Source organism: Peromyscus maniculatus, chromosome 5, assembly GCF_049852395.1.
Source record: "Peromyscus maniculatus bairdii isolate BWxNUB_F1_BW_parent chromosome 5, HU_Pman_BW_mat_3.1, whole genome shotgun sequence".
Taxonomy (NCBI): Eukaryota; Metazoa; Chordata; class Mammalia; order Rodentia; family Cricetidae; genus Peromyscus; species Peromyscus maniculatus.
In genome coordinates, this window is record NC_134856.1 from 68311869 (window position 1) to 68334881 (window position 23013).

The following is a 23013-nucleotide window of genomic DNA, read 5'->3' on the forward strand; positions in this document are numbered from 1 at the left end:
CTGTATTGGGGAGACTTCTGTAGGGAAATCCGGGGCTTAGTTTCCAGACTACACGTGGTGTAATGAGCTCACTTAAGGGGGCGGGGCGAGGCGTGGTTCCACGGTTCTATTTTTAAAGTGTTTATAAGCCCATCCTTTATTGCCAAAGACAGCAGGCCAGGGAGAGACGACTCTCACGCAGCAGGTAGAGGCAACCTCTGTACTAAACTGGGTTTCAGCAGAAAAAACTAAAGGGTAGCAGTACTTCTGTTTCAACCGGGACCTGCATGATCGGCTCTCTCACCAGTGATAAAAACCACAGAGTAAGGCCGCAGGACAGCCGAGTGCAGGCTGATTGGCTGGTGCGGACTATGCTCGCTCGCTCCCTCTCTGTGAGAACAGAAAGGCCGTCATCCAGAAGCCTAGCTATAGAAAGGTTCCTGTAACCGAAGTGATGCCCAGCCTCACTCAAATCACAGCATTCACTTAGCGCTCTCACATTTGAAGAAACTGCAGGTAGCCAGTCGGCTTTCCTCTCCATGTGAATTTAGTCTTGCGTGTATGAACTTTAAGGCTCTATAACGCAGGCGCTATTCCTCACCCCAGTTTTCTGTTTCTTAGGACGTCCTTGAAAGCGCAGTTCACTGTCCACAGACGGATTGTGGAGAGATCAATTTAAGGGGTGTTTTGAAGTTGGTGAGGGCGGATGTGCCTGGGGACCTTAAAGAACAGAACGTGCAACTCAGTCATAGGGGCTCTGACTTCGTAGCTCAGCCTGGGACCCCCAAGTCCCATCCGTGGAATGGAGATGATGTCAACATGGCCTTTCCTCTTGTTCTCTGGGATCTTGCAAATTACTCAGCTCCTGGTAGGTTGTTGATGCTCGGGGCATTTGGAGGGAGGAGCAGGATAAGCGGTGGTGGACTGGAGTTACTGGTGGAGCTCTTCTCCTAGAACTGTCTTTGGACCTCACCTTCAGTAAATTTTCTAAGGAGCAAACCCCTAGATTATTAGCCGGAGCTAAGGGCCAGAGGGATCCTAGCAGGCAATTCTCACAGTGGAGCGGTGTCGTCGCCGAACAATTGGTTCCATTAGACTAAAAGATCAAAACTAGTTGTGCTGGCAGGGAACAGCGCAGGCGACTTTCGCCGAAACTTTAAAGCGCTGCGGGGAGTCAGAGTTTGCGGACTTGGACTCTGCGCCTCGTACAGTGCAACTGAACCGAATCTGGGCGAGACCTGTTCGGTCTACTTGCAATCAGATTGATAGCCCGTAAGCCTCCCCTAGCGACTGTGAGAGCACCTCCCGGCCGGTCTGGGGGAGGGTCTGGAACCGCAGGCTCAGGCGGGGAAGACGGGATCTGGCCGCGGGTTGGGCGCAGAAGTCCCGAGAGGGGTGGGTCCTCAGGGGCGCTCCGCCCGGTCCCGCCTCCATCTCCACCCCGCGCCCCGGGGCCCAAGGGTGGGAGGACGGAATTTCCCAGCGCGGGGGCTCCCGTGTCCCCGGCCAGCCAGCAGGCCCCTTTCTGTTTACCGAGAGAAAGGGGAAATGGAAAAGGCGGGGAGGAGGCTGGCGTTTGCTACGCCGCCCCGGGGCCGGTTCAGACGCCGAGAGTCAGGGGCCAGCAGCGCACGGTGCTCCTGCAGCGCACGGGTCCTCCCGCGGCCGATTGCCCGCTCTCCGGCGTCCGCCACCCGCCCTCGGGAAACCAGCACTCCTGGCTCCCGCAGGCAAGCCACCCACTGCCTACTGAGCCCGAGCTCTGGGCGGGCACTTGGAACACTCAGGTAACAGAGTTTGGGGTGCCTTGGGTGTGTTTCCGGGGCGCCCCTCCTAAGTGTCCGGGAGTTCCCACTCTGAAACGGAGCGTGCCTCCCACCACGGGAGCCTCGGGTGGCCTGCTGCAGGCAGGTATAGCTGGAAAGCACCTTGCGCAAGGAGGCGGGAGGTGTGGACTCACGGCGGCTCCTCCCCCTTCCTCCTTCTTCCCGGATTCCGGGTGACCAGTCAGTGTCGGCTTGGGCTGTGGCTGGGGAAGTGAGGACCCTCGCTCTCCGCGTCTCCCGCGGGAGACGCTGCTGCTTGGACAGCTGCGCCCTGGTTGCTGAGCCTGGGTGAGTGCAACTTGGAGGCTGTAAGACCCCACTACCTTCGCTCTGTCCCTGGGCACTTTTACAATATGCAAGCTCCTTTAGGCTCGGTTATCTTAAGGGGCCAGGTGGACCAGGAGGGAGTGTGGAAAAACATATTTGGATCTAGAAGGGGGGGGGGCATCGTTTTTTGATAAAAACTGAGGGGGGGGAAGCCAGTATACTTGCTTAACATTATAAGGCTTCCTGCTGAGGCGCCCAACTCTGATGGATTGAGGCTAGTGTACTCTGGTTCTTAAAGAGTATCCTATTAAGAGAATAGGGACAGAATAGTTGAGGTGTTTGGAATTTTTGAAGTGGATTTGGTTCTGCAGGGCTGAAAAGCATCTTTCTGGGACTTTTTAAAAAGAAAACTATGTTAAGAAATGTGTCCCGAGGAGTAATGGGTTGTTTCAGTGGGGGGAAATCCTTTTAAAAATGGGAAGTAACACAAGGTATCATTCCCCCATTGCCGGGCAGAATATCAAGACTGTGTAGTCTGCATTCACTTGCTGGGAAGGGTTGTTTGTGTGGATGGAAGCAGCTGAGAGCCTTTTACTCCTGTGTTTGATTTTTATAGGTGCTTTCTGAAATGATTCTGTTAATTTCTAGCTAATGTGTTGAAGTTTAATTGCAAAAACCAGTCCCCGACTGCACTTGCAGCAACTGTCTGTAAAACTGGCCTGACTCCATTCTGCTAGGAGGGATGGAGTTTATGATGAAGATTTTTATCCCGAGTCCCGGCGCAGTCGTTTTAAGCTGAGCATGGTTCTCACTAAACTGGAATGCCTTCACCATCCATGCACAGAAAGGGGCTCTGGCCTTGTGTAGCTCAGACAACTTTAGTATGTGGTCTGTTCAGTTGAGGCAGGAGGGTGCAGAACCTTTTCATGTTCTAGAGGCTGTTGGGGCATCTGGGTTGCTGGGCGGCAGATCTCTGAGACAGGAGCCTCTCAGGAATTGAGCAAGCACCACAAAAAGTCTCAGAGTTAAACACTGCTCCATCTCCCTGCCCTCTCCCCTCGGTGTGTGTGTGTGTGTGTGTGTGTGTGTGTGTGTGTGTGTGTGTGTGTGTCCCTGCCCATTTGGTGTACATATATGTGTAGTGTATGCGTGTCTGATTTCTTAGGCTTTAAGTGAAGCCTATGAGAGGAGCACACAGCTTGCTTGAGATTTTCTGCAGGATTAAAACTTCAAACTGGTCTTCGTTTCTGAACAGTACAGTGACTTAGAACTATTTGGATTTCCCCCCTTTCTTGAGTCATGAACTTTATTTTCTGTTAGGTCACTTATTTTGAAAATTCAGTTTGGGAGCCGTGGGTCCTTCCTTTACTCAAGGGGGCCCTAAAGTCAACCACTTTTAACTTCTGTTTTCCTAGTAAATTCGACAATTGTAGAAACTGCAAGCAGTAGCTCTGTGAAGCTGAGGCCAAAAGTTCTCCTATCGGTTCACAAAGCTCCCTGTGTCACTTGACAAGCTGGGGGCTTGAATCACGATCTTCCTCAAAGATGTGTAAGATGTCTGAGAAGGCACTGTCTGGACTATTGTCTAGATTTAAGTGTGGTGATAACAGACATCAGCACGCTTCACGGGTTCGGGCCCCCCTCCCACCTTTGTTTCAGCATGGACACAGTCTTTAAAACCAAGGAGTAGTCTGGGGACGAGGCAGCAAATCCCACTTCCAGATGAGAAAGGAGGCTGGCGTGGCGTCTGCTGAGCGAGATCCACATCTCAGTACTGGGCATAGCTTTACCTACTACATCCCAGACAAGGGTACCATGTGCACAGGAACTTCTTTAATTGGATGGTAGCTGCTGTTATTATCTCCACCTGGGGGAAATCAAGGTACAGAGAACTCGTGGTACTTGCCCAACATCTCATGGGCACTGAGGTTGGTGGTGAAATTTGGCCATAAGGAGAGGAATATTTAATGTGGCCTGGATGCTAGATGCTTTCCTCAGAGTAGTTTGTACATCAGAGGCACATGACTTGGTCATGTGGGCAGGTGGCCCCAGGTGGAAGTTTCCAGGATCTTTGAACTGAAGCTCCAAGTTGATACAGGTGCATGGCTTGGCGGGATAATAGCTTGTTCCTTTGTGTATGTATATTGGTGTAATACATGTACATGTACATGTTTGTGTATACATTTCATGCAGGTGTACATGCATGGTGCACGTATGTGCTGGTGCATGTGAAGGTTAGAAGTCAAAATTGGGTGTCTTCCTCACCTTACTTTCTGAGGCAGCTCTTTGACTAAACCTAGAGCTTGTGGGTTCTGCTGGAATTGCTAGCTAGTGAGCTCTAGGGACCCGCCTGTCTGCATCCCCCAGCACTGTGATACGTGCCAAGCACCTGTGCTTTTAAGAACCCGAGGTACCTTCCCGAGAGGCTGTGCTTTCTAGAGCAAGGTGGTTCAAGTCAGACAGGCTTTGAAATTCTCTTAGATCTCCCAGCCGCTCTTATCTTTCCTCCTTTGTAGCGGAGCCGAGTTATCTGAAGAAGACCCGGGGAAAGAGTGTCACTTTTTATTACTGTGTGTGCCTTCTTTTGTCACCTACATTTCCTGAGTGTGGCACCTGATTGTGTGGGACTGAATGTCACCTTGGCTAGTGAAGTCAGTTGATCTTCACCTGAGCCTTGCTTATGACAGATTTGGCTTCCCTGGCCTCTTTCTACTACTGAAGCGTCTCCAGGCCAATTGGTCTAAGTACTAACTTCGCTTTCTGGGACCCTCGAGATGTGTGTGCTTTGTGCTATAAAAAAATTTCAGGTGTCCAGAGGGAACTGTGGCTCACAGGTCAGTGAGTCAGTCGTCACCTTTCTCATCTTGTTTATCTTGGGCACAGCTAAGATCCCAGGCCCCTGTTCCCTTCTAAAGAGCCGTTTGATTTATTCACACTCGATTTCCCCCCACAAACTTAACTTCTCACCACCCCACTTGCTCCAATAAACTCTGCTTTGCATTCCTTCTTCTCTCTGGGGACTTAGCTTATTTGCCAGGTTGGTTCCTGAATTTTAGTCAAGTAGTTCTTTTTCTTTCAAGCCACGGGCGATCTTTCTGGGGGAACAATGACGTTGTGCAAGGTCCGTGGCTTTAAGAAACAGGAGCCTTCGTCTTCAGCGAACCCCGGACTGCTCTTTCCTGTGTTTGTATTTAGTGAAAGTTTGTTTTCAGTAGCGAGAGCCCATGCCACAGTGAGTAAGTCCCGAGCACTCTGCAGCTCAGGTTTCCCCCTGCCAAGTGAGCTGGGCTAAAGATTATCTAAGGTCCCTTTGAATGTGGCAGTGCCCACATGAATTCACACGTGTGAGTAGAGAAGAATCCTTGTTATGAACAGAGGCACGGAGGCCCTTTGGTCTCCGATTCCAACACATTGTAGTGAAGGAAGTGTTTGTGTTTCTTTATAGACTCCCCAGCAGGCACCACAGTGATGGAGTTCATGAGCACGGGAAGTGACGAGAAAGAAGAAATTGATTTATTAATCAAGCATTTAAACGTGTCGGAAGTCATAGACATAATGGAAAACCTTTACACAAGTGAAGAGCATGCAGTATACGAGCCCAGTCTGATGACCATGTGTCCAGACAGTAATCAAAACAAGGACCGCTCGGAGTCACTGCTTCGGAGTGGCCAGGAGGTGCCCTGGCTCTCGTCTGTCAGATACGGGACCGTGGAGGATCTACTTGCATTTGCAAACCATATATCTAATACCGCAAAGCATTTTTATGGACGTCGGCCGCAAGAATCTGGAATTTTATTAAACATGGTATGTTTCTTCTCATCAGTTGAGTGCTGTGTGTACAGCTTTACTGGTATGGCTTCATGGAATGCAGAGTGGCATTGAACGTGGCTTAGGATGGCTGCCAGATATGAGTTTTAAAGAATGTAGTTATTGGTAAGGATCACCTCTGTGTTAACCATGAGAAGGAAATCTTCACACAAGCTCTGTTGCAGAGGCCTGTAATTTAGTAGTAATTCTGTGAAGAAGCGATTATGAATATACTCTGTGTTTTCAGGGATAGGGCATGCTAGGTAAGCACTGCACCCCTGAACTACACCCCCAGCCCTTACAGATGTATTTTTAACACATCCCTTAAAGGCGCATTCACTATATACACAAAAGAGAGGGTCTTAATGGGAGTCCACCAGCCAAGAGATGAATAAATGTCTTAATAGTGTTGAAAACTGTATTATTTTTCTCCTATCACATTTGGCTAAATTTGGTTCCTGCAGAAATGCAGCTTGTAGATGGCAAATAGCTATCCACAGATTCACTCTCTTTAAGTGGCGATGACCCACAGTGATGGAGTTGCGGAGTCATCCCAAGTATGTAGATAGTCCCCAAAATATTGTGGCAACTCTTTGTTGCCACAATAGTTGGTCAGGTGGAGTGTTTAGGTGTGCCTGGCATTCTGTCAGGTCCTTGGTGTGTTAGAGGTGAACACGTGGGCGGTGATTAAAAGGTGACTTAATTTTGTAAAAAGGACAGCTTGCAAAAGAGTAGGTGGTAAGTCACAAACATGCCTGTTGATAGAGGCAGCTCTCTTTCCCTTGGTGTGTACAAATGGCAGCACGACCCGTGCTGGAGCAGCTGTTGCTGAAAAGCCTGAATTGGGACAAAGGAAATAATAATAATAATAATAATAATAATAATAATAATAATAATTTTTTAATTGTCCCACATTCATTTAATGAAAAACAGCACAGTAATTTAGGTCAGCTATGTAGTGAGTTGTTTTGTTGCGAGTCAGTTGTGTTTGGCTCGGAAAGAAACAGGCTCACATTCGGCATCAGGGCGTGACTTCCTTTGGTGTGGATCTACCACGCTGCATTTAACAGTGAACGAAAAAGGCTCTGTCTTTAGAGTACGACTTCATTTTATCAACGGGAATTCATCATTTGAAGCAGGAGCCACGCCTGGTTTCCTCAGCCAGAGTAAAACTAGGGGAGGATGCTTCAAGATAATACACATGTGGTCGGTGGCAAATGCGGTGCTGATGGAGTTCCTTCCTTTCCCACATGCTTGACGAATAAAGACAAGCAGAACAAACTAGCGGTCCTTGCTTGTAAACGTAGGGAAACGGAGCTTTCTCTGTGCTTTTCCCTTCGCCGTTTCTTGTGTTTGCCCTCGCCGAGGAGAGATGGATCATGGTCCGTGTACACAAGGGAATGCTAGGAAATTTTTAAAGGACACCAAAAAGCAGCTTCTTGCTTCTTGCTTCTCTTTAGGAGTAGAACCAGAAGAGAGCTCATGCAGAAAGGGCCGGAAACCCCAGCCATTAGAAGGAAGTAAGAACTTGGCCAGCAAAGGCTCAAGGCTCTGTCTTTCATTCCTTGCCAGAGAGCCCAGGCTCGATAAATGAGCAACTCCAACTAAAAAGAAAACGTAAGAATCAAAGATACCATCAAGACATGGGTCTTAAGAATCTTAAAAAGCACTTGTATTTTTTTTTAATGCTGATGAATATAAAATATAAAGCAAGAGACCAAAATGAATGAAATGACGGGGAGCAGAATGGAATTATAGCCCACAGGCCTGTGGATCGGGCCCCATTAGGCCTGGGGACTGGGCCTCTGGGGCCTGTGTTTGACTTTCCTGTCGCTGGCATTCAAAATGAAAATGCTCTCTAAGGCTAGTGGTAATCTGTCACAGCTCTGTGCTTTTAACTGATTGCCTGTGCATTGGTCTTCGGTCAGAGCCTGCATGACACACGGCTGGCTTTTAACATCACTGATTCTGGCATGGTGCCTTTTGTGGAGCCGTCCATCCCGTAGTCAAGATATTTCTTTTCTCATCCTTCATCTACTTGGCAAAGCTGTGTACTTTGGGCTAGCTTTGCTTAGAGAATTAGCTGCCACCTAGACTGGGTCCTTAGTAAGATATATCCATAAAAGCTTCCTACACAGGGATAGAGGTCTTTATTTAAATACCTATTTGTTCATTCGCTAGACAGCTGGGACAGCCATAGTGTATCAGGCTGTTCCGGGTGCTGGATAGAGTTCTGAGTAGTTTGTGTCACAGGGAGCTGTGTGCCTGCTGTGTGCAGGAGGCACGTGAACAGGTAACACAGCCCTGTGTGCACAGCCACAATCTCTGTACACCCTGAAAGCCTTGGGGATGCGTAGACAAGAGTCTCACACCCATGAGTGTGAGGAAGGGAAGGGGAAAGGAGGATGTCGGCACAGGCTTCCAGGAGGAATTGGTACCCATGCCGGGGTGTAAACATCAAGCTGCAGTCAGCTAAATGAAGTGAAGATTGTTTCAGGGGAAGAGACAGCATGTGCAAAAGTCAGAGGCAGAGAGACCTGGTGTGCTCAGGCAGCCAACACCCACAGTGCTGCCCAGTTAATTAGACAGGGTGGAGGACTGCAGATTAAAACAATACCCCAAAGCATGGGCATGTTGGATGAGTCCTCCCCGGGTGTGGATTTATGTGTGCCATTTCCCTTAAAATAATATATGGTCAAGGTTGCACCGGTGTCCAACAAAATCCAAGGAAAGAACACCAAGAGACCAACCTAGGAACTGCTCCATGTCAGTGCACAGTTATTTATTTATAACCAGTTCATACGTGATCTGGAGAGAATTTTAAAAGAGTCCCCAAGTACTCGACTCTGGGGGTTGTATGTGGATCTGAACACCCCCGCCCACACCCTGGATTTGTTTACTATAAATAGTGGCATTTGGAGTGATGATCCTCAGGGCTTAGTCAAGGAGTCAGAGCTTCTCAGATTGAAGAGTCCAGCCTTTTACCTGATGTTTGAACCAGGCAGCCCATAATTCTGGGTAGAATGTTCTGGTTTGTCCCTCCAGACCCATTAGGCAGAGCCATCACACACGGCATCCAGTGCCTCATTTGTCAAGTCCTGACCATAAGAAAGTTTCCTCTTATATTCAACCAAATCCATCTCTGACTGGCCCTTACCTTAGAGTCTGCCCTCTGCCCTGCTCCCATCCCCAGTAAGTATATATGATGGGTAGTGGTGATAGCTGAGAGTTAAGAACCTGGGATGTCCTTTGCCTTTGGAATGGAAACCCTTTCTACCTGCCTTACCAACCGGAACTGAACATGGGGGTCCACTCATGTCACCAGGAAGGTAGGAGAGACATAGCTTTGCCTTTGTTTTTAGATAATCTGTTTCCATGGATGTAGCTGAAGACCACGTCTACTTCGTAGGAACCAGGTCACACAGCTCACTCCATAAAACACCTAAGAAACTTCCCAGACACTGCCTCCTGTGTCGTTCAGTATAGATAACAGCAATTTGGATGAGGGACTAGAACGCTTATGTCTAGTGTCTGCCCTTGAAAGTGACTTCGGTGAGTTGGAGAATTGGCAGAAATGAACAGCACAGGCTTCTGCAAGATTGTTTAGAGGGGACCCTAGAAAGGAGGAGATTCAAGATAGAAATGCACGTCAGACTCAAGAAGGGAAGGCCTGGTGTTAGGGAAAGAGCTAGGACTCTGAATTGCACGCTGGCTGGGACTTGGGCCTCACAGGGTTAAGTTTGGGAGGCTTTGAAGGACTGAGTCTGTACCCTAGCATGGCTTTAATTACAGCCTTCTGGAACCCCAAAGGCTCTTACACAAAGAGTGGGGAGCTCTGGCTTTGGGGTTGGGCAGACCTGAGTGCAAATCCTAATTCTGGCACTGATTAGAGAGTTGCTTCACCTCTGGAAGCCAGCCTCAGCCATGAAATGGAAATAAAAATAGAACCTAGCTCAGGATGGCTGCAGACTTTAATGAGATAATGCAAAACAGCAGCGCTACACCTGGTCCCTAATTAGCTCTCGGTGTGTGGGGGCTGTTTCTTCCCTCTGTCTGCTTGCATAGAATAAGGGGGTGGAGCTGGGTCATCACACTCAGGGCTTTCGCACTCGTTCTGAAAGACCTGATTCTAAAGGTTTTCTTGCCCATGAGCCCTTAGCAGTCTGGACCCACCCATCTCTGCTTATGGCTACCTCCTCCTCAGCACCAAACCCATTCCAGGGCACATAATAGGCACACTGTAAAATTCAGCGAGGAAGCCAAAGAGAAACAACTCTGCCCTTCCTTATTTATGAAGCATTGTCAACTCATGACTCTGGCATCACACACTAGTTCCACCGTCCTCCCCGAGCCTCAGTTAATTTCCACGCTCGCGCGCTCGCTCTCTGTGTGCATCATGTGTGAGTAATAGCTATGCAGACGAACAGGTTAGTGCGTTTTAATAGAAACAAGTCAATCTCCAGGCACGAATGCATCCTTTATTTTCAGTCTTTGGGTCACAGTTGTCAGACTCCCTAGATAAATAATGTTTCAGCTTCTCTTTGGCAGCTAACTACTCACAAGCATTTGGAAATATGAGCAGGTTGGACCAGGAAGTTGTGTCTGTTACAAGCTTTCTCTGTCTTGCTCAAGGTCTAAATATAGCCTGTAATGTCAGAATGACTCGCGGTACCACTGCATTGAATGCTTCGAAAATAGCCTCTGTGGACTGGGCTTCACCTCGGCATCTGTATCTCCTCACAGGTAATCAGTCCCCAGAATGGACGCTACCAAATCGACTCGGATGTTCTCCTCGTCCCTTGGAAGCTGACTTACAGGAACATCGGCTCTGGTTTCGTGCCTCGGGGGGCCTTTGGAAAAGTGTACTTAGCCCAAGACATGAAGACCAAGAAAAGAATGGCATGCAAACTGGTGTGTTCATCCACACTGTGTGTCTGACTTCCTGGCTTTAGGTTATTTACCATGACCCAAGGTTCTGTCCTTACTCTGGGTTTTACTAAAGATTCCTGCCCCAAAGTGTCTGTCATTTCTAGAGTGGCTGGTGATCTGGATCAATTCAGTTCCTACATCTCAGTTGTGACCTAGGACCATTCAGCCCCTATATCTCTACTTAGGTGTCTTGGAGCTTGTAATCTAATTAAAAGAATGGTTGGGTGTGTTTAGCTTGGATAATACCATCTCCCTTAGATGGGAGTGGGGGAGCTTGCCTGAGATAGAAGAGCAGATTTATGTGTAGCTCCTGTCCACTGGGGAGAGGTCCATGGCAGGCAACAGAGATTAGGAAAACAGGATGTTCCTCAGGACTGCAGATTCATAGGGTTGAATTCAAGGGTACCAATTGCTGAAAGGATCCCATCTCTTACTAAGCAATGACTGCTTAAAATTAATGTATTGCTACTTCAGAAGACTGCTGGGCAGACTCTGGCAGCTGAGAATGTACACATCTGGAGTGACCCAATAACTCCATTGCTTAGTTACGCCCAGCAGAAAGGTGTGTCCATATGCGTGACTATTTTGGGCTGTTCATTTCAGCATTGTTTGCTAAAGCATTCTGGGAACTTCCCAGGTACCAATAGGTAGATAGTATGCTCTGGAACACTAGACCACAAAGAGAATGAATGGCAAACAGCTAAAGCAGTGTGGATGCATCTCAGAACCCTTAAGTTCAGACAGCTAGACACAAAGTAAGATCTGTTGCATGAGATCCCATTCATAGTAAGTACAAAAACAGGACCCCAAATCCCTCTGCTAGATGCCGTGATCACGGGGCACCCTTGCAACATAGTGACTGAAAAGAGTCAGGGGGACTCCTGGTGGGACCTGGCACTTTTGTTTCAGTTGGGAAACACAGTTGTAAGCCCAGTGGATAATTCCTTGGGTTTGACACCATTTTAAAGTGTGAAGAAGTTAAGTACCATTTTCTCCTCTTTTGCGGCGCTTGGAAACACACCCAGAACCTCACCTAGCCCTAGTGTAGTGTTTACTCCTAATTTAGCAAAGAAGTAAACTAAAAAACAGTTGCCAGATCCCGTGTGTCCGTCTCTCGTGCTGGCCTCAAGACCAACAGTATCTTTAATTGGTTTTTTCATTATGATTCACTAGATAAGTCTTTAATCCCAGCACTTGGGAGGCAGAGGCAGGTGGATCTCTATAAGTTCTAGGACAATCTGGTCTATATAGTGAGTTCCCTGCCAGCCAAGGCTACATAGTGAGACAACCCCCCACCCCCCCCCCATCTAAAAAAAAGATCGACTGGATAATCTATATTAAAGGGAAAATAAGACTTATAGTAAGCTTTTTGAAGCTTCTATCTAGAGTGACCCTTCCAAACTGTAAACTATCTAGATATCTTTTATAAAAAATTTTTATAAACTTTTATAAAAGTTTTTTTTTAATTTTTAAATTTCAAATTCCTATTTTTTAATTTTAATACAAAAGCATGGGAAAATGGCTTTGTGGGTTAGTTGTCCTTTTGGTGTTTGTAATATTTAAATATTTGAGGAGAGTATTTTTCTTAAGAAAATCAATTATACAATTAAAAATCTCAGACAGGCTTAAAAGGATGGAGGTTTGTGGGTGAGGTCCCCTTTCCTTAATACAACCAGTGCTGGGAACGTCTTATCTTTCCAGATGTGTGCATATCATCATTTTAGAATAATATCTGAACTCCTACAATTTGCCTTTTTCCCCTGGCACAATGTTTGGAGACATTTTAAGAGTCTCTGCTGTATGAACACTACCTCTTATCACAGTTCTTATTGATTGGAGGACTGAGTTTTCCTGGGATGTAGGGATGGGTGAGCACTTATCATTCTCAAGCCATAGCTTGAGTATGAACTAAGGAACTAATGGCTTCATATTATCACACAATAAGGTGAAATATTGAAAAAACACAGTGTTCTGGGGTCATGGAGAGGATGCCTATTGGTCATAAGAAATTCTCTTAGCTCATTCATTTTAAACTTCGTTTGGATTTCTAAATTCTAAATAAAATGAGTGTTTCCCCATACCTTGTATTTTATGTTTTAAAAAAAATTTATATTTAAAGATGACGTAATGTGGGAGCGGGTCTGTGGTAAACATTTGATACCACAGGGCTCTGTCATACACCTCTAAGTGTTCTTGTGTTAATTTGGCTTCTGGTTTGTGGGTTGATCTGTACTGTCTGGATTTTGTTTGCTTTATCATCTTGAGGTTGTTTAGATTCTTACCCATGTTTTGTAGATTCCTGTGGATCAGTTTAAGCCATCGGATGTGGAGATCCAGGCCTGCTTCCGGCATGAGAACATTGCTGAATTATATGGTGCCATCCTATGGGGTGATACTGTCCATCTCTTCATGGAAGCAGGCGAGGGAGGGTCTGTTCTGGAGAAGCTGGAGAGCTGTGGGCCCATGAGAGAATTTGAAATTATTTGGGTGACGAAGCATGTTCTCAAGGGACTTGATTTCCTGCACTCCAAGAAAGTGATCCACCATGATATTAAACGTGAGTAGTGGGGTCTGCCTTGTTGTGGTGTAGTGGGACTCACTAGATTGGAGACAAATGAGATGTTTTAACACAATCAGGGGCAGGCAGTACAGCTCCCTGTAGACACAGCTCATCTTCCTTTTCTGTGCCCCCGAAAGAACTCGTAGAACGAAGCCCAGTCTCTAAGAATGGTAGCAGTCAGAAGGGAGGGCAAGGACTGAATAATGGCTCGGGGACCAGGACCACATGTCTGTTGGGCGTGCTGCCTCTGTCCTTGTATAGTGCTTTAAAAACAATAATGCAACACTGAGGGTGTGGCTCAGTGGTAGAATTCCTGCTTGGCCCAAACAAGGCCCTGGGTTTGATCCGCATCACACACACACACACACACACACACACACACACACACCACACATACACACACACCACACCACACCACACACAAGCACACCACACACACCACACACATACACACTTCACACACACCACACACATACATACCACATACACACACTTCACACACACCACACACATACATACCACATACACACACCACATACACACCAGACACACACACTCACATACCACATACACACCACACACACACCACACACTTACACACACATACACACCACACATACCACACACTTACACACACATACATACCACACACATACACATGCACCACACTGGGGGGGGGGGGAGGATGGGAGGGAGATTACTTAATGCAAACACACAGGCATTTATTTTTGAGGAACAAATATCTTCTTAATTTTGAGCCATAATTTGGCAAGAATTCATTAAACAATCTCTTAAAAAAAACAAATTGCTAGAACTCAGCTATGATATAGAAATAGAACAGACTCACTATAAATCTTTAATACCTAGTGACAAGCACAACTTTAACCAGAAAAAAACAACTTTACGTTTTTCTTTTTTAACCACAGTGGCTTGGTAGTGGACGCTTATGTCTCAGAATTTGAAGTCCACGCCCTGAGCTATACTGATGGCTGCGCTCACATATGTCACACTGGGTGGGCTCTTGACAGGCCTCACGTGGTTTTCTCCTGACCTCTCATCAACACTCTCTCCTGGGTGTGATCCACCTGTGTCATCACCAGAAGCATTTCATTCTGCTCTGACTGGGACGCATTGTTCTAGACGATGTCTTCATGTTGTGTGAGGATGCATTGACTCACATTACAAATCCTTCTCGTTGCAGCTAGCAATATTGTCTTCATGTCTACAAAAGCTGTTTTGGTCGATTTTGGCCTAAGTGTTCAAATGACTGAAGATGTCTATCTGCCCAAGGATCTCCGAGGAACAGAGGTAGGTAATTGTATTGGTGTGAAATTGTTACTATCTCGTTAAGAATAGAAACGATATTCTGGAAATGCTGTGGCAAGGGACAAAGAAGGGATAAAATGATGACATTAAGTCATCATTGTCGCCAGAACAAATTCATTTTACTTCTCACCTTTGTTCTGCTATTTATAGAAGACTTTAAATATGCATGATCATATTTATAGACATTATCTATTACTATGTTTATATATACAACACAAAGCACTTACAAACAGTCCAGTGATGAAATAGAGGACCAGTTGAGCATCCCTAATCCAAAAGTCTAGAGAACGATGCAGGAGCTGGAGAGAGTTCTAAGATGCTTGCTGCACATGCCTGAGGACCTGAGTTTATATCCTGAGGACCCACATGGAGCCAAGTGTGGTAATTCCGTGCAACTGCGGTTAGGTGAGAGGCAGACAAGAGTTTTTCCCAAAGCTCGAAAGTAACCTGGAATACACGGCCATAAAAAAGAGATCCTGGCCCAAGGTAGAAAGTGTCCAATATGCAGCAGTCTCTCTCTCTCTCTCTCTCTCTCTCTCTCTCTCTCTCTCTCTCTCTCTCACACACACACACACACACACACACACACACACACACACACACACACATACACACACAGGAATGCACACATCAGACAGATGACAGACATACAAAAGATTAAAAACCCACATATATATGCAAATACCCCAAAATATGAACTCCCAAATCTGAGAGGTTTTTGGTTCCAAGCTTCTCAGACATGGGAAACTCAACTTGTCGATTCAGAATTCATCTTTTAAAACTGTTACAGAATGGCAGTCAAAATAGTTCTCTTAGTACTTTAAATGAATTATTTCTTCCTTGAAATGACTTCATTGTTGATGAATACTGTTATTATAGCAGAGAGGTGATTGCTATTATTCTATTTTATAATAAAGTAATAAACATGGAGAGATTATAAGACAATGCCTGAAGTTACACAGTTACACAGATCCTGAGCTTGAATTCTTAGAGAATAAAGATTTAGTTTCTTATTTTCTTAGTTCTTATTTTCTAAGGATTTAAGCTCTAAATTCTGCGTAACTTTTTAACATAACTAACATGTTGTTAGATATCAAAGTACTATGATGCCTACTCCATCTCTTGGTTCAGTTTGTCTTCAGTGTCCTGGCTGTTACAGTTTACTGAGGACTGACCACCAAGGCCTGTCTGTCTTTCATCCAGGGATAGTTTTAAGCCTAGAATCATGAGCACAACACACCTTGTTTGAAGGTATAGTGATAAAATTCAACTAATCTGTGAATTAAAAACAAAACTCAACCTGGAAAGCTCTTCCTGGGTCTAAGTGAGCTTCTGGAATTACTTTATTTTGATTTCTGTGAGACAGGGCCTCATTCTGCTGCCCAGGCTGACCTGAAATGCATCGTCCTCCTGCCTCAGCCTCCCCAGTGCTGAGGTCATACTGTCTCTGTAGACTTTTTTTTTTTTAATTAAAGAGTGATTATTCCCCACTTCTTAAGAGTGCTTTGCCACAGCAGAAAGTCTGATCAACCTTCGTGCTTAGGCCATTGTCTTTGGAAGGCATTTTAGCACTTTTTGGCATTAGTCAGGAGTTCAGATCCGGGACATTCCACCCTTTTCCCTGGAACCAGTTTGAGAAACAAACTATTAATGGTATTAGAGGGAAAAAAAAATACCTTTTGCTTCCTGGCAGTGCAGTCAAGTTGAAAATTATGCAATGTTGGAGGAAAGCTTGTATTTCTGGGATTCTCTACCAGGATGGCTGGGTGGAGTCACATAGCTCAGCCCTCAAGAGGGTTTCTTTTCATTTGAGTTTGCGGTAGCTCAGGCTGGCCTCAGGCTGAGGATAGCCTAGGCTGGCTTGTACTCAGTGTTCTCTTGCTGCCTCCTGTGTACTAGAATTATGGGGCGTATAGCACCCATCTAGTTCCCAAGTAGTATTTAGATGAAGTTTTTTCAGCTAGTGCTAATTTCTGTGTACTCGGTATAAAATGGGTCTTGGTGTCTGTTCTCACAAACCCCACCCCGCCCATTGTCTCTCTTCTACTGTGCGCTCACAAACTGAAGTTTGATTGTGACCAGTGTGAAAATGATTATGAAGTCCTGATGCAAATTTTCTGCAAGCCTGCTTTTACTCCCCATACTAAAGAGCAAATTAGATATCACTAGCCAGGCAAGCAGGCAAATTTGCTTTCCATTAGAATGCAATTACTCAGCTGTTGGGAAGACAATGACTATTTCAGAACTCTGCAGTATAGCTCACAGATACAAACTTCACCTCTGGTTTTCTCTCTCTCTCTCTCTCTCTCTCCATATTCAGAGTGTTATACCGTATCATGTCATATATACTCAAGTTTAATCTGGCATATATTTATTTGTTTTTAGTTACATGGTTCAGAGGGAAAAAATAGAAAATACAGAGAACATACTAGAATTATTTTGCTGTGGTTTTTGTTCTATATTTTTACAGTTCTTACTTTGTTCTGACTCTGGTATTAACTTCTATAACTTAACATAGAATGAAGCCGTGCACATGGGTTCATGCAGACATATCCATGATAGTCTCTTTTCGTGGCTATAAAACACTAAGACCTGGACTCCGGCTTCAGGTTCGCCTGCACTGTACTCATTCCGGGGGATGGGGCAGACGTCTCTGGAGCAAGTACTGTCAGTTTGTCTGACCCAAACCTTCCAGGCAGCCTGTCCAAAGACAGACCATTCTGAGCTGTCTGCTCTGGTTCTTCCGGGAGCTTGAGGAGGAAGAAACATTGAGCTGGAAGCTCCTGGCTGTGTGCCAGAGGGCCTGCACCCAGGCCACCTTGCCAGACTGATACTGCCAGCTCCAAACGTAGGCTGGGTGCGCAGGCATAGAGAACTGTGACACCACCCAAGCATACGGGCTGCTTTGTCCCTAGTCTGTATGAGAGAGAGAGAGACAAACTGAGTACTGCTACTGACAGCGAGCACGTATCATTTCTTTCCTAACTGTGTTTGATTATGGTAAGAAGTTTCAACAGGAAGTCCATTCTCTTGGCAAGCTGTAGATGTGTAACTCACTCCTTGTTGACCAGGGGCTTTAAAGTTGAATATTTAATTTTTTAACCCTGTGATTGAGATTGGATTTTTTTTTAAAGTCGAGAGACACATGCCGTTCATTGCAGGGCAAGTGGGTGGACACAGAGCTCAGTGGTGCCGACTTGCTGAGTGCAAAAGGAAGCCGGCCAGGAAGTGTGTTTTAGGAAGGACCTCAGCAGGCTAAGATGGGGAAACTGGGCAATTTCCCCAGTTCTTGTAAGCGAATTTTCTACTTATTTACTCAGAAATGAATTCTGAGAATGTTAACCCTTTCCTCATGGTCACATGACAGCATGAAAACTTTTAAACACTGAAGCAGGATAAATACCGTGCCTGAAGAGCTGGGGGTCAGGAGTGTTTCATACTCCCCTCTTCCTCCCCTCCCCCCTCCTCTTCCTTTCTTTTCCCTTCCTTCTTTATTTCCTGTTTTCTTTTCTTTCTCCCCTCTCCTGTTCCTTCACTTATTCTTTTTTTCTTCCATTTGCTCTTGGAACATTTGTGTGTTGTTGTTGCTAGGAGATAATCCTGCAGATGGGACCCAAGTAGAAACAGAGGGTTCATTAGCCTGAAAGACAGCTAGCAGGGTGTTCTCTTTAGCTGTGGCCCGTCACATGAGGTCATATGTGGATTTTTCCACTGGTGGCATCGTCCTGCTCCAAAGCTTCCAGTTTGAAAGCCCTTTGTACCTTTAAATTAGAGCTGTTCACCCTGCGTTGTTAATTAGGATGCTAACACTGTGTGTCAGTGCCAGCCCTAACTACAGATTCTTGGTGGCTAAGGTTTTCTTTTTTTCCTCTTCCATCTTATATTTAGAAAAATAAAATTTAGAGAATTGCCCCAGTTACTCAACATTGACTTGTGAAATCAAATGCAAATTATGATGTATTTTGTTTATTAATTTTTTTGTTGTTGTTTGCTTGTTTTTAAAGATAAGGTCTCAGTCTGTAGCCCAGGCTATCCTTGAGGTTATGGTAATCCTCTTGCTTCAGCCTCAGAACTTACACACTGTTGCTTCAGCGGGCATTTGTTGCTTAGTCACTGGGAAACCTGTCAGGTATAAATGACTCATTAGGGTCATTTTCCCAGCTTTACACTTTATTTTTGCAGGCTCTTCCCTTCTAAGCCATTGATACAAATGCTCTGCAGGATTCTGCCACATTTTGGCAATTAAATGATAAACAGGAAAAGTAAATGTGTAGTTTCATTTAAGTCTGAGAAGAACTGGTGTTTTAGTGGACAGTTGTATATAACTGATGAATGTCTACAGAACATCAGTGAAAGTTAGTAGGTTCAAAAATCTAGGCTCTTTGAAGTCAGATCTGCTGCGTGGGAAAGATGTTCTAGAGGACATCTCAAGATCCTCCTTGGCTTGAGGGACACAGAAGTAGAGTTCCATCTGAAAGACAGAGCATGCAGCAAATATCACAGAAGCAGAGGAGCCAGCTTCTAGAACTGGGCAGGCAGAAGGAAGCCAGATGAATGATGCTTTCCTTGTCTCTTTCAGATATACATGAGCCCCGAGGTGATTCTGTGCAGGGGCCATTCCACCAAAGCCGACATCTACAGCCTTGGAGCCACACTCATCCACATGCAGACAGGCACCCCACCCTGGGTGAAGCGCTACCCTCGATCGGCCTATCCCTCTTACCTGTACATAGTAAGTGAGAGTCAGCTGGGCTGGGGTGCAGTGAGCCCCACCATCTCATAGCACACCAAAGAGATGAGGTGATGGTAGAATTGTGACCCGCAAGATGTGGTTGCAATTCCATTATTAAAAAGGAAGTCTATTTTTAATGGAAACTGACTAAAATGAGAAGTTGACGTAATTTGTATGCTATCCCATTATACTTTATGTGTGATAAAACACACTTAGAAGCACCAGGGTCCTACAACTCCGTCAGCCAAGGAAGGGTGTACGTGTTCTTTAAAATGTCTTTTTTAAAAAGAAAGTGCAATGTTATTGCTTTCTGCTCCCTCAAACTCCATCCTTCAGCTGACAGCGTGTCCTAGAGTAGGGCGTGGGAAGGAGGCAGAGGCAGGCATTTCCCCATTAGCGGCAACCACCCCTGGACCCCCCATGAGAAGCTGTCATTGCTAATTCAAGCCCAGCATGTACTTTGTGCCGCATTCAACCAAAGCTGGTTTAACTGCTGCTAGGAAGTTGAGAGGTCTTTGCTAGGGGTCATGCAGTGGGATGTAGGTCGCTCCTCACTGTTTGAACGTCTGTCTCTACGCCATCCGTGCTGACAGAGCTGCTTTGTTGGCAGATCCACAAGCAGGCACCTCCCCTGGAAGACATTGCGGGCGACTGCAGTCCGGGTATGAGGGAGCTGATAGAAGCCGCCCTGGAGAGGAACCCCAACCACCGTCCTAGAGCGGCAGACCTACTGAAACACGAAGCCCTGAATCCCCCGCCAGAGGACCAGCCACGATGTCAGAGTCTGGACTCTGCCCTCTTTGAACGGAAAAGGCTGCTGAGTAGGAAGGAGCTGGAACTTCCTGAGAACATTGCTGGTAGGTCGCCCTGCTGTGTGCATGTGGGTGTATGCCTGTGTGCCCGTGGAGCCACTGACCACCCTCCTCCTGTCCACAGAAACCTCAGATATGGGTCACGAAAGCACGTGGGTGTGGGGTGGGGACTGGAGTGGGGGATGAAGGCCAGGCATGGTGGCACAGGCCTGTAATCCCAGCACTTGGATAGGGCAGTTAGAAGTTCAAGGTCAGCCTCGGCTCCTTGAGACCCTGTCTCCAAAGAAAAAGATGGGCGTGATGGCACAGGCAGGAAGACCACAAGGTCAAGGCCTGCCGGGGCTACAGAGTGAGTTCGAGGCTACCCTATTCAGCTTAGTGAGACTGTCTTGAGAGAAAATGTAAAACAGATATTGGGGTTGTAACTTAGAGGCAGAACACTTGCCTGGCATGCACAAGGCCTGAGTTCCATGACCTGCAGCGCGCACACACACACACACCAGGCACGCCTTGGGAGGTTAAGACACAACATAGTGACACCTTCCCTCAGACTGAAACAGAGAGGGGACTTGGAGTGTCGGTATTTGAGAACCCAAGTGGAAGCCTTAGGAAAACACTTTTAATGAGCTCACCCATCACCAAAATTCTAGCGGGTTTCAGTGTGAACGGAGATAACACAGTCGTTGGATGTCATCTCTGACTCACTTTATTTGGAAAAGAGGCTCTCATTTGACTTTGGAAACCAATGGAGAGTGACGGCCTCGCAGTTCAGAATGTGTGGGTTTCTGGATAATTCAGTTTTGGCTGGAAGTGCAGAGAAAGCACCTGGAGGAGGCACCTTTTTTTTTTTTTTTTTTTTTTTTTTTTGGTTTTTTCGAGACAGGGTTTCTCTGTGTAGCTTTGCGCCTTTTCCTGGAACTCACTTGGTAGCCCAGGTTGGCCTCGAACTCACAGAGATCCGCCTGCCTCTGCCTCCCAAGTGCTGGGATTAAAGGCGTGCGCCACCACCGCCCGGCAAGGCACCTTTTAATTCACTCATGTAGACCCAAACTCAGAGATCAAGCCTGGAGTGCCTGTTTTACTTCATTCTTGTCTCATTTCTCTGTGTCTAGTGGGGAAAGACGAGGTACTGAAAATCATGTCAGAGTTTCTACCTAGTTCCTAGTCTTCGTTGGCCATTGGAACCCCGTGACCTATGTGCTATTCTAAAAGTAGCTCATGGTGTTCTTAAGGCTACCAGTGACAGAGCCAGAGCTGGGCCACGGTCTCTTGAGCCCCACGGGGTTGTTTCTTAGCAGAAGGGACATGTAGCTGTTACTTGTGGGTCCCCTCTTTTTTTGGCATTGGTTTTTCTCATTGTTTCCCCGTTCCCTCTGCAGACTCTTCATGCACAGGCAGCACCGAGGAGTCTGAGATGCTCCGGAGACAGCGCTCCCTCTACATAGACCTCGGAGCTCTGGCCGGCTACTTCAATATTGTTCGGGGGCCACCAACCCTGGAATATGGCTGATGGGTGCCTTTGTCGGCCGCAAACTAGGATGGGCATTTCTCTCCTGGATGTTGGCTTTGCAAACCCTGCACAGTGGCTCTGGAGGGGGAATTTTATTCATTTTTTTAGGGGGGCAGTGAGGCCTCTAATGCACATGAATGTCACCCCAGTGACCCCCTTTGTGAAGCTACTCTGGCATGTCCTAGGGCCCAAGGTTCTCGTTTCTCAGGTGGTGGGACTGGACAGGAGGGAGGAGAGAGCTCAGGGAAGGATCATTTCTGATGACAGCTCCATCCACTGTATACTCGGCTGGATGTGTTAAAAAAAAATAGCCCTCATAAGATATTAACCTAAAATTCCTATTCTTGGTTCTTATTTAAGCACGGGATCTTCATTCGACTCAGAAGACCTGTTCTGTGTATATATTGGTGTGTATTATATGGTAATTCTTTGAGCCGTGGTGGGTAGGCTCCAGGATAAGTTTAATTCATTGTATTTTGGGTGAATAGAACAACTTTAATATTACAGCAATATACTGGACTAGTGTCTTACGAATGGCGGGTTCACTCAGAGCCACCTGACTGTCAGTCACTAGTGACAGTTTCTGTTATGTTCCTATGGAAACACTGTGTACTGTACATGCTATGCTTAAAACATTTAAAACACAATGTTTTTAAATGTGGATAGAACTATGCAAACCACATAATTTCTGTACATCCCAAAGGATGAGAAGTGTGACCTTCAAGAAAGTGAAAGCTTTTGTAAATTCTTGGTGATGCTACATTTGTAATTAACGAGACTATTTTCTTTAGAGTGTTTCTGTGTTAAAATAGCATACTGTGTATGTTTTATTCCAAATTCCTTCATGAATCTTTCGTATACATATATGTATATATATATATATTTTAACATTGTAAAGTATGAGCATTCTTATTTAAAATATATTTTTACATTATGCAAATGAAGCTCAACAGTTGAGTCCAATGCGACTGGTCGAATAAATTGGATGAACTGAGTATTTTGTCTTCATTTTTGAAGAACGTGTGCCTCTCGGCTGAGTCACGGGGTTGGGGTAGATGTTGGAATGATATGTCTCAGGCACTGAGGGCTTTGTCATTTGCTGGCTCCTCTGCTGCTGCTATGGACCGCCTTCCTGGGGACTTGGTAAGCGCTCTTTCCTTGGGTACACTGAGGCAGACAGGCAAGTGTGAGCCACTGATGTGGGACAAGAGGGATTCCACTCCGTCTTGTGTCTTGTGTTTATACAGTTAGACCACCTTGAATGC

General features: G+C 46.0%; 1 protein-coding gene across 4 annotated transcripts; it reads left to right on the forward strand.

Annotated features, from left to right (window-relative positions):
• Positions 1–154: 154 nt before the first annotated feature.
• Positions 155–22743, forward strand: Map3k8 (mitogen-activated protein kinase kinase kinase 8). 4 transcript variants are annotated; one of them, XM_016009040.3, is made up of 8 exons: positions 155–184; positions 5518–5876; positions 10623–10790; positions 13104–13365; positions 14570–14676; positions 19274–19426; positions 20037–20283; positions 21618–22743. In XM_016009040.3, exons 2-8 carry the CDS (start codon positions 5541–5543, stop codon positions 21746–21748), a joined length of 1404 nt encoding a protein of 467 aa, XP_015864526.2. In that variant the 5' UTR covers positions 155–184; positions 5518–5540; the 3' UTR covers positions 21749–22743. The 4 variants fall into 4 exon arrangements, with proteins under 4 accessions (XP_015864526.2, XP_076428633.1, XP_015864525.2 ...); XM_076572518.1 differs by lacking the exon at positions 155–184 and adding an exon at positions 440–847; XM_016009039.3 differs by lacking the exon at positions 155–184 and adding an exon at positions 1412–1766.
• The last annotated feature ends 270 nt before the right edge of the window (positions 22744–23013 follow it).

Excerpts from the sequence above, each read along its gene's own strand:
- Map3k8 (XM_076572518.1), top strand. The coding sequence starts at position 799 with ATGGCCTTTCCTCTTGTTCTCTGGGATCTTGCAAATTACTCAGCTCCT. Across the intron at positions 13,366-14,569 it reads GATCCACCATGATATTAAAC|CTAGCAATATTGTCTTCATG; the intron begins GTGAGTAGTGGG and ends TTCTCGTTGCAG. Across the intron at positions 20,284-21,617 it reads ACTTCCTGAGAACATTGCTG|ACTCTTCATGCACAGGCAGC; the intron begins GTAGGTCGCCCT and ends TTCCCTCTGCAG.